The following is an 11695-nucleotide window of genomic DNA, read 5'->3' on the forward strand; positions in this document are numbered from 1 at the left end:
CGTAATCTATATGTTCAGTGTAATTGTACAAGGCACTTGACCATGATCTACATTCAATTTTTATTAATTTATAATTTTAATTAAATGAAAAAGCATAGAAACTATATATGTTATTGTGTTATAACGGTTACAGTGACCCTATCAATAAATGTTTATAATCAAAGGCCTTGGCGACCTGTGTGAGAAGATAAATGTTCTTGAAATGAATATCCATCGGCATAGATAGCCTTCATAATCTAATGTTTATGGACGGATAGACATTTTGGTTCTAAATATTCAGGTAAACTATCAATTAGCTAGGCGAAAGAGCAACAAATGTTATTTATCTTATTCAGTTATTTGAAGAAACACGAAACACTCACTAAGCTTTCTTAACAATTTAAAAACCGTAATGCAGAAGCATAATCGCACCATACCCAATCACGCCACTTATGGTCCTATTTTTGAGCCAATGATACCATAACCAAAGAACTATATAGCCGAACGCCGCAGCTAACCGTTTGGAAGTCATCGACAAACAAAGCATATAAATGCTGAACTTACGTTTACCTATAATCATAACATGTTTGCATAAGTAAAGTAATTGAATTGATAGTTTAACTAATCTGGACACACAGTGTTCAAGTCTTTAAAACTTTAATAATTGCTGATGGAACACATTGTGTATATCTCTATCTGGACCCATGAAAGCAATTCCTCCAGCTATGTAACGAAGCTTAGAGCCGAGCAAGTTTTGACGTTCAATAAAATAATACAGTAACTAGGAATAACATGATATTACAAGGCTCTTATATAATATACCTTGAATACATCATGCACGATTTTTCTTGAACATTTTCCGAAACGCTTTGCAAAGCTAAACGTTGTTGAAAGTAAGGCTAAATTAAGTGGCAGAATTGGAAATTGAGTAAAAAGTAAAGCAAGAGTCAATGCATTGGCATGTTAAAGAAAACATTGGACAACGAAATGAAATAGTGTGAGAGAGAGCAAAAAAGTTGAAAAGAACATATTCATTGAAGTTGGTACATGAATGTACAAGACTACACTACGAACATATGTCTGCCATAAATAGACACATGTATGCAAATGTATGTAAAATGCATACATATATGCTATGGCGGATACATTTGTGTTCGCTTCTGCATACGAGTGCTTAAGCATCGAACTTATCACACAGGTAAGCAATAGAATAGTTATTTTTGGATTTGTTGTGTTTCACTTTTAGTATTTTCGTGCAAAATTTTCTTTACGGGTACACTGAACCTATGTTCTGAATTGTCACAATTTTTCTATATATCTATCTATTTATTAACAAATCTTAATATTGTAATTATTGTAGGAACAAGGAAGTTTCTACTGTATATATTTTTCTTATTTATCGCATTTCTCTAAACCTATAATTTTTTTCTATTTTTCCATTACATTTTAAAAATATTTTGTTGTAAAGAAAGCAATATTTTGTATATTATATTTTACTTCGATTTCAATTCATGGCTACGTTTGAATGGCTAAATATTAAGCATTTGCATTAAATAATATAGAAATTGCGAATGAAATATATATGCCCGTTTCATGCGACCACTAGGGTATCACTATTGCAGTGTAGTTGGTAAAGGCGTCGGTATCGAAATTTTTTGTAATAGGCGCGGGTTCGTGCTCAGGTTATTTTTGTTTAAATGACATGTTAGGCAAAGCTGATTATTAGTGAAAGTGTAGAAATTGCAAATAATTATAATAATATACATTTTTAATGAAATGAAAGGAAAAATATATTTGGTAGAAATTAGGAAGGATAATTTTAATAGATAGATGTATAGAAAAATAAAAGTTCTTCAAAAAAAAGGCAAATCTGTTTATAATCAAACGTTCAAATTAAAACTTAAAAAAACGGCCACGCATACGGTAAAGATGTAAGGATAATGATAAACAGTCCGAACATTTGAATTTTGACTGACACTAATTTGCACACTTTCTATATTTCCTTTCAATCACTTAGAACTTGAAAGAAACGAGAAGCTAAACAATTAAGTCAAACAATAAATGCTAATCGATTGACTATACCATAGTCATCTGTGTTAGTCTGCACATGCTGAGTAAAATGTGATTCAAACAGTCTTTCTTCTGGAAACATCCTCTTTTTGTCTAATTCGATTTTGTCGATCTTCTGTACTTGCTCAATTGCTTCTTTCAGCCATTTAGTGTTGTCAAATATTGTACATATGAGGTCAAATAAAGAACAAGGAGTTGTGTGTCGGCGGATTGATCTGCCTACAATCCAGTCAAGGAAAGTACTTTGAAGTATTGGAAGACCTTCAGCTTTATATTTCCGGGTTAAGTCAGATTGAAACAGAATGCTGCGCCGAGAAGAATACCTATCTTGCCTTATTTGTAAAAATAGAGACCCCCTGTTCGGATATGACTCGGAACGTTCGAGGCAGAAATATCATGTCAATACTTGGGTTCGCTGGGATGACGCTTGGAAGTGTGAATGCTTCCAAACTCGAGAAGAATGAATGCTCTGCAAATTTCATCTCGGCACTTTCCCGTTAGATTGATCTTCTTCGGACTTTCTCAGCGCCGTCAGTGCAGAGTATATCTTCCGCTGGTGTAAGTGAAAGCCTTTTGATGAGGCGTTCAGTGACAACATTGATTTGCGAGCCAGAATCCAATACCGGCCTGAACTCATCTGACCCATCGTTACTAGCATTGATTATTACTCTCGCTGTGGTTAGTAAGGCGAAGGCCTAGCGCCCCGCAACAAAATTATCTGTTGTTGGAGACGCTGCAACTGTGTTTGAGGTAGCTACGTTATCGTGAGTACTTGTGGTTTGTTTCAGTATATTTTGTAAGTTGTGTGGTTTTTGTTGCTTTTTTTTCAAACGCAGCAATGTTTTTTGTGCGCTTCCTACAGCTTCCTGAACTTAATGTTTTAGAATTGCGATTACTCTTGAAGCAATTGACGCATACTTTTCGTCGCTGAATCCACTGTAGGCAGTCTGCCGCTAATAGTTGCAGCAATTTGTCACATTGATACAACTTATGATATCTGTTGTTACACATTTTGCTTGTATTGCAATTTGTTTTTGAAGCAGCTACTGACGAAACTGCTTGGTTTATTGATTTTTTTCTCTTGGTCAGCAGCTTCCAGTGATTGACACTGAAGCTCTAAAAATGTCAAAATTTCCTACACAGTTGGTACTTCCTTAGGTTTGGGTAACAACTGTGCAAAACGAATATACAAATTTCAATCCAACTTTTTGGTCATCAATTACAAAAATAGAGCATCCCAAGGAAAGGCACCTGTGCCTGGGTTTTGCAATGCTAGCAAATATTCTCCTGTTGTGTCATGCAAGACTTTAATTGATGTTATACATGATGTTCCTGTTGGCTTATTCAGAATTTTTTTCACTAATGTAGCCACTAACATTCTTTTCTTATTGTATCGCTCCTTAAGCGGTGACTAACCAGTAGTATAATTTTCTTATTTTAGATGTAAATGGCTGATAAAATTGTTGGCTTCTCCAGACTTGTTTTAAGGCATCACATTTTTCGGACGGCTGAAAGAGATTTTTTATTCACCATTTTTGAGAACAATTCATAAAATTGAGCCTATTTTAGATAATCTCCATTGAATTGCTGAACTATAATTGTTGGAAGTGACAGTGAGTGGTTTGTCGTTACGTTGATTGAACAGCACTTGTGGTTCTCTGTTCTCAATGTACCATTATTGAAAATTTTATGAAATACTGTTGGACCGAATCCTCCAAATTGCCGTATTCAGTTCGATCGAAACCTGAGATCTCCCAAATGTTGCCAAGCTTCATGATAGAGAGTTTGGATTTATGACCATAATCTTTTTACTGTTTCAATTCTATCCGTCGAACTAGTCCTCTTGTATGACTGAATTCTTTTCTTCAATTTTTCCTCTCTTAACACGTAATGGCCTAGCTGGTAATATATCGTTGTTGGCTTCCTGTTTTTTGATGCCCGCTTATATTTCTTCAATACCTGTATTGCATCTCTATCCGATAGCTTTGTGTAAATTTCGAAGGATATACGGGTGATTCATTGATAGCGTTGGGTCACTTCGTATGGTATACTCCGTTTTAAAAAAACTTAGCTTGTTGGATTTCTTTTGGTAGAAATCTGAGGTCCTCTAATCAAATGGTGCCTTCTTAATATTTTTGGTTTCTTTTTCAATTTCGCTTGCCTTTTCCTCTTGTTGGTTTACACGTCTTTGCGGATTGGCCATGATTGTTGAAGTGCTGATTTGCGAAAAGCCTCCAACTGTATGTTGTCGAACACGTAAATATTGCAATCGTGGAAATCGACAAACTGGTCTATCCACGGTTTGTCAAAAGTATTCGCCAAACTGCACATTAGGAATTGTCAAAATGGTGTGAGTCGCCAAGACGCTGAAATCAGTCAACACCTGTACTGTTCAATCGAGGGGACACCAAAAAATGTTGGGATGTGAATATAGTGTTCATCAATTCAAACACATAAACTTGGGCTGACAAATGTTTACACTTTTCCCATCTTTCCTTTCAAACATCTAAAACTGAAAAGAATATGCGAAGCTGAACAAGCAAGTCAAACAATAAATATTAATCAGCTATAAAACCGTCATCTGCGTTGGTCTGCACATGCTGAGTGAAATGTGATTCACACAGTCTTTCTTCCGGAGGCATGTGTTTGTCTGATTCGATTTCATGTAGCTTTCATTGTTGCTCAATTGCTTGGTCCAGTTGTTAAATAGTATACACGTAAGGACAGATAAAGAATTAGGATTTCTTCAGGAAATTTCAGTTTCAGTTTTTTTACTCGTTAGTAGCGTTTCATAGCGTGTGTTTATATTGGATGTCACCATGTAGTACTAAATAATTTTGTCGTGGAAATGTTATTAGCGAAATGTTGCATCTTGTATATATAATGTTTCCGATTACTACTATAATATAATAAGGATAAAACAATTGCAAACATGTGTTGTGGTATTTATCAAGTACTCCTTTATTTGCATTAATATAATGTGGGTTATATATGGCCTTTTCGAATAATTACCCATTTTCTAGTATATATGCAAAGGGTAAACACCTCAAGAACTTTTAAACAAATTATAACATTAGCGAAGACTTAAAACAAATTATATATATATTTCTTGTTCACTTCTTTAAAAAAATTTGTTGCTAGGTAACGGTAAGGACGCACGCACCAACGGTTCTAAGATAAACGATTCTAAAATAAAGTCAAACATTATATTATTATCATATTCCAAATACAACTCCATTAAAGGCCAATAACGAATCATGAAGATTTAATGAAGAATGTTTAAAAGAATGGAATTTAACAAAATAAACAAAAAAACATACTTTTAAAAGGAACGTAGGCCATACTTTGCGTGAATCGTTGAACACTATCGCTTCCAATGAGTGCCTTCATTTTATTTCCATCCATTTATTTATATTGAAGCGTGTCGTAATAATGGTATCAAATAATCGCATTTAAACAGACGTTTAATAAGGTGACTTGAGAAAACTACAACAAATTTGTAACAATTCCTATATAAACCACTGCAAAACGACAAAAAATCTCACCTACCTCTTTTGCGCCAGTACATATAGCTATATAAAAACATTTACAGCGATCATGTAATACATCGGTCATTGAAGTTGTCAGGTCACGGAAAATAGCAAGTGCATGTTGCCGTATTAAGTAGGGGCCGCCCTTAAGTAGGGCTCATATATGACATGATTGTAATACGAGCACATAACGAAAGGCGGATAAAAATTTCCTAAAACAAAAGCTCTTCCAGCAATAATTAAACATCATGATTAGACTTTTTTATAATATACAACAATGCTTTCATAATTTTATATAAAAGCAACCGTAAGACACGAAACTGTTTCATAAGTTAAAATCCTCAAAAAAATTAAGTTATTAAGCAAAATTCAATTAATAATAAAATTTTAAAATATAGAGGAACAAAAATGACAAAAATCTTCAAAGGAATATTTCTACTATTGGGCTCATTATTGCTCGTCGCAGCTCAAAATAAAGTAAGTTTTGGATAGAAATGAATGTAAAGTACCGTAGATCAAATTTATACGTTTTGTATTTTAAGAACAATTTAAAACAATCGATTGCCGCGTGTAAAAAATGATATAATAATTAGTTATAGTAATTTTCTTTTTTTTATTAATTTTAAGCATGTCAGTAGAGCGATTACTATTAGTTTAGAAGTCTCCGAAAATCGTATGGGTGCCGGAATGGAAATAAATAAAAAATTTTTGATAACAACTAAAAATTAGAATTATAAATCGTACGCGACAAAAGAAATGACAAAACCATTACTGTATAATAATGATAACACAAATTATACAATAAAAATCGTTAGTATAATTGTGATTGAAGTGCAAGTAAGCCTAAAAAGTCTCGTACGACTCCATTGTGAACATAGTAACGTCGGATATTGGTGCCGTAACTACATTGCACGGAAAAGGCGCTAAGCATAGATACAAAAGTATTTACACATTTTATAGCCACTTTAACCTACACGGGCTATCAATTGTCTGTGACATTAAGTGGAAGTGAATTCCGCAAGTTAACAGTATTAACAAAAAGTAGACTTGAAAATAATAAATACTTTCGGTCAAGCAGGATTAGATGCCTTGTCCGTTCGGATTTAGCGAATAGATTATTCTCATATAATTTCGAGAGGATATAACTTTGTGAAAGAAAATTAGGTTTCTGATATTAAGATACGTTAGAAGATCGAAACCGTAAATCTTAATCGAAAACTGACGTATTCCATACTATTTTCGTTTATTAAAGACATAACTGGTACAGATATTAACGACAACCTGTAATTTATTACTAGAAACATAATCTAATTAGCTATCTTACGTTTGATATCAGCGGCACGACTAAGCATTCAATCAATCTCAACTTGGCAAAAATAGGAGTATAAGTCACAGTTTCCACAAAATGTTATGAATACGCGTTATCTTCGCCGCTCAAGTGGCAATTGGACTTAAAAACAAGATTCGAGACCACGCTAACAAATATAACCTCTGCGCCTATCAATCTCACAGGTAGTAAAAAACGGAAATCACACAAACAAGCAAAAAGTGGAATAAGAAAAGCATTACTTTTGCTTAAATTGAGTGTTAATTTGTTGCAGTCTTCGTTAACAAGTTCAGATCATCTACAAATCAGTACGTCAACATATAAATGAATGTGAAAATGAGACGTAATTCAGTTTAATTCATGGAAAAACTTACCAAGTCATACGTTGATACCAATAAGATTAACCGCGGATGGACTCAAATAACACTGAAGTTTTTATAATAACAGTTTGTCACCAACTGTCTCGAAAGCCTTGGAAAAATGAATTATTGTAAGAATAATTAATTCCCTCTTACCACTTGAACAAAAGCTTCTTATAAATATATAACATCACTGTGTTGAAACCATGCCTAGACTTATAGCCAAGACGCGAAATGACTAAACTGTTATATGGGAAAACATATCGACACAGCTGAAAGAGTAATATTAATTTTTTCAGCACGAGATTGCAAAAATTGCGGCGGCTAGCAGGAAGGTTGAGACCGAAATCCACCATCGAAACCAGTGGAAGTTGTCTGCTTGCAGGCTGCTTTACCAAGCAATGAGCCACTTACCGACTCAGAATTTAACGGATTTGCAAGTTATTGAGAGGGCCAGAAAAACAGCGATCGGAGTCCCGACAGTGCTGGGTAGACACATCTAAATGCATACTTAAAATTCATGGGGGAAAAGTTCGGTGGCAACCCTGGTTGGATGGACAATCTGAACGCAAGAGTGACATTAAAACTTACTTAAAGCCGACAATTCAAAAGCAGTCCAAACTATATGGACTAGGGCGATAAGGATGCTCGGGTCAACAAATAGTATACACAGAAAACGGCCGCATTGTCCAAGGCGTACGGGGCGCCAGCGTGAAGGCGACGGAGTTACTGGCTGCTATTCGGAGAGTATTGTGGTGGCTATGGTTACTCCGAACCAAGTTGAAGCATTAAATAATTCGAAATTTTAGATTAAAGGTCCTGCCTTGACCAGAGGAGACAGATTGGACCATGCATAAATTCTCATAATTGGTACTCTAGCTTTGGTATAAGTCCTCAAAGTCATGCAGGATTGTGTTGCAAACTGAGTATTGCAAGTTTTCACCTGCATGTAACTTGTAAACCGATGGGCTTAAACTTAAATTTCGAAAATTATCTGTCCAATATATCACTTTCTTCCGCTTTATACTTGTAGAAAATCAAGTATTCATTACTCTTTTTGTCTTTTAGACAATGAGCTACCTTTCCATTCCACCTTGCATATCTTTCTGTTTGAAAAACAGGTTTTTTAGTTTAAACTTTTTCGCACGTGGTTTGCTGCGCCCAAGCTTGCCTTTTAACTTATGTAACGCTGATTCATAAGTGGACAACTACAGGCAGCCAAGCAATTGCTATTTTATCGCTCGAAATGTTTATGTGCTTTCGGAGATGTATATTCGTCCTAAAACGAGGATAAATCTCGTGTGTATTTCCAATAACAACTTTTGATTATTATTTAATCTATTTTTAGCGGAACGATGAGAAAATGAAGAAGCAAGCGTTGAAATTCCATAATTATTGTACAAAAAAAGTTGATTCCAATACGGGTATGTTTGTTTATATTCTACTATAACTTTTCTCGAATGTGTGAAATGTGCAACAGTTTTTTTTATTATCATCGTACGTGTTACGCAGAATATTTGCTTGCAGCTCTGTATAATAATGCTGAGCACACTGAGCCATATAAATGCTATTTGCAATGCATCTTTGATACTCTCGGATTGGTAAGATTTTTAAGATTTTCATTGAGAAACAGAGAGAAAATAACCTTTGTGCAACAGGTAGACAGTGACAATCAGGTAAACCTTGAGAAATTATTGAACTTTACACCAACTGAAATCCACGAACACATATTAGAGCTGCATCGTGCATGTGACACACAACGTAAAATAGTTTATGTGAATTTTATTATTTATATGAAAATGCTTGATGTTCTTTTCTTTTATTCCAGCTGGCAAAGATAGCTGCGACATTGTCTACACAACCTCGCAATGCTATTACGAACTTAAACCAGCAGCGAGAGGGTACTTAGAATATATGATGCATTAAATGTATTTACTTATTGCTTAAATCGTGATCCATTCGCAGTAACGACAGGCAACTCAACATGCGTTAACGTTTAATTCCAAATTTATTTTATTCTATGTTAAAGGGCAAGGATATAAGATTTTATCAAAAAATATAACTATGTAAATAAAATAAAATCGTACCTTAAGATCACCACGTTAGGATACATATTTCTTTAAACTATCGATTAATTCTTAGTCACAAAGCTTGTTAGCAATAATCAGTTTCATCAAAATCATTTTATATAGAACTGTTCTGAATGCAAATACTGGTGCATAGTCATATAATAGCGATGTTTGTTTTCGAGACCGTCTAGAAAATAGTACGAGCAATTTAAATTTAAGTTTTAATTAGGAAACTTTTAAAACTTACCAACTAATTTGGGTAAAACACTTTGACAAAATCATTTCATTAAATCACCGTCATTAACAATTTTCACAGCAATTTCTTGGCCAAATGTATTAAGATTTTAAAGCATGATACGGTATAACTATTATGGGGCTTTATTTTATTTATTTAATATTTAATGTAATAATTTAAACAATTTAAAAAAACGTGAGCTTATGTACATTTTTCCAGTCTGTTGCCGCAAAAGAAAGTTACACAAGCAACAATTGTTTACTTGGGTAGCATATCAAAAATTTGCGATGTGTACCAAAATAAATATGTGTATAAAAACAGTTTCATTGTAAAAGGGCAACGCTAACGCCTTAGCAACCATCCTAAATATAGATGCGTTATTTCCATCGAAGCCGAACCGTAGTAAGAAGAGAATTTTTGTCATCTAAAGTTCTATGATAAAAACCCTGTAGATAAATACTAAGCGTTGCGGTAATAGCGCTGACGTGCGTTGTCGTATAATATGAGAGCCCGCTAAAGAAAATAGTTTCTGCAGAGTGCAGCTGGAACGTTGGAGTTCATCACCCTGCAAATACAATTCACATTCTTCGTTGTTGTCCAATTTGTCCGAATTGTCCGATAGGAGGGCAGTAAAACGACGAATTGACGAAACGGCCAATTACAACGTGCTTCAAATTTTACGTCCAGTTTAAGTGGTTTTTGATAAGGCACGTCGCGCATACATTCAAGTTTATCTCTCTCAACTACTCCTCTTCAGCAGAGATACGACCCCATTAGACGAATATAAATCCACAATAATGGCTTTTAAAGATCAGAAACTATCCGCAGAAATCATCACATTATAGTTGTTAATGGCTACTTCAAAATGATTAAGTTTTTTATTTAATATCGAAAGATCTGTTAAATGGCGGCATTATTTACAACTAAACTATATATATATATATATATACGTACATAAATCTATATATAATTTAATATTTTTACCTAATGATTCTACCAGTGTTTGTTTCTACTTTAAAATTTTTCCTTCCTCTGTTTTCCATGTGTTTCTCCTGCTGTTTTGCCACTTTCAAAAACAAGTCTTTTCATCATAAGTTTGTCCTAAATTATACTATTCTCTTTCTCTTGCAGTTTATGCCTTCATGAATTTCGGTTGTTAGTGTGTTCACATTTTGCTCGATTATCTGAGCAGGTATAGTTTTTCTATTTTTATATGCATTGGGAGTTGTTAATTCGGTCTTCTCAATGGCAAGAAAGGCACGACCTTCTTGACAATGTTATAATAATTGAGTTGCGTTACAATCTTTTTCACAATATCACTTAAAACGGAGCTTGCAATATTTGCATGTTGCTCCGCGTTCATCTATCCTTTAAATTCCGTGAGTTTCATCCAATATTATTTCTCTTTGGAAAATGTTAACACCAGCAGCATGCCAATGTGGAGCTGATGCCATATTAATCCTTAGATCTTTAACGAAAAACGATTGCTTGAAAGCTTCGTGGTAACTGATCAATAAACGAAAAGAATATTTCAATATTTTAATGGCTTTCATTTTTGTTTTGACATATTAACAATTTGGGAAGCTGGTTTAATTTTAAGATTTTTTGCTTTTTCTGCGAGAAACTCTTGCTGCCTTCGCAAGGTGAGTTGCTCAGTTTATGCCAGCTTGGGCCTTTCTTAAAAAATAATATTACAAACTGTTAAAAAGTTCTTTTTAACCCGACTCTCTACAGCTGTTTGCTTATTTTCTTGTTCTGCGGGTCTGCAACAACATATCACTCGCGGAGTTGAGTAAAAAAGGTTTGCTTATTTTCTTTTTCTAAAAGAATTAATTCAGCAAATCAACCATAAATGGTTCACAGTGCTAAGTGAGAAGTGACAACTTTCTTTGACTAAATGAGAATAAACTTAACGGTTAATTTGATTGTACGTGACTGTATTTTTTGTGCGTTTGCACACCCGCAACGTAATTATGATAAAACTCGCACGATCTGCAACTATTACTTAATTTCACTTTATGTTTACGAAATTGTTATATAATCCTAAAATTTGAATTTCGATACATTCTAAAATTTGGTTAATTTTCTGAGTAATTATGAGTTCGAAGATTCGCAGTGTTGTGTAA

At 34.2% G+C, this 11695-nt stretch overlaps 1 protein-coding gene across 2 annotated transcripts; it reads left to right on the forward strand.

The window, feature by feature from the left end:
• Positions 1-5927: 5927 nt before the first annotated feature.
• Positions 5928-11154, forward strand: LOC119643701 (general odorant-binding protein 69a). 2 transcript variants are annotated; one of them, XM_038043114.1, is made up of 5 exons: positions 5928-6056; positions 8614-8689; positions 8778-8866; positions 8924-9026; positions 9094-11154. In XM_038043114.1, exons 1-5 carry the CDS (start codon positions 5988-5990, stop codon positions 9189-9191), a joined length of 435 nt encoding a protein of 144 aa, XP_037899042.1. In that variant the 5' UTR covers positions 5928-5987; the 3' UTR covers positions 9192-11154. The 2 variants fall into 2 exon arrangements, with proteins under 2 accessions (XP_037899042.1, XP_037899043.1); XM_038043115.1 differs by lacking the exon at positions 5928-6056 and adding an exon at positions 6668-8135.
• The last annotated feature ends 541 nt before the right edge of the window (positions 11155-11695 follow it).

The sequence above is a fragment of the Glossina fuscipes genome, unplaced genomic scaffold (genome assembly GCF_014805625.2).
Source record: "Glossina fuscipes isolate IAEA_lab_2018 unplaced genomic scaffold, Yale_Gfus_2 61535, whole genome shotgun sequence".
NCBI lineage: Eukaryota > Metazoa > Arthropoda > Insecta > Diptera > Glossinidae > Glossina > Glossina fuscipes.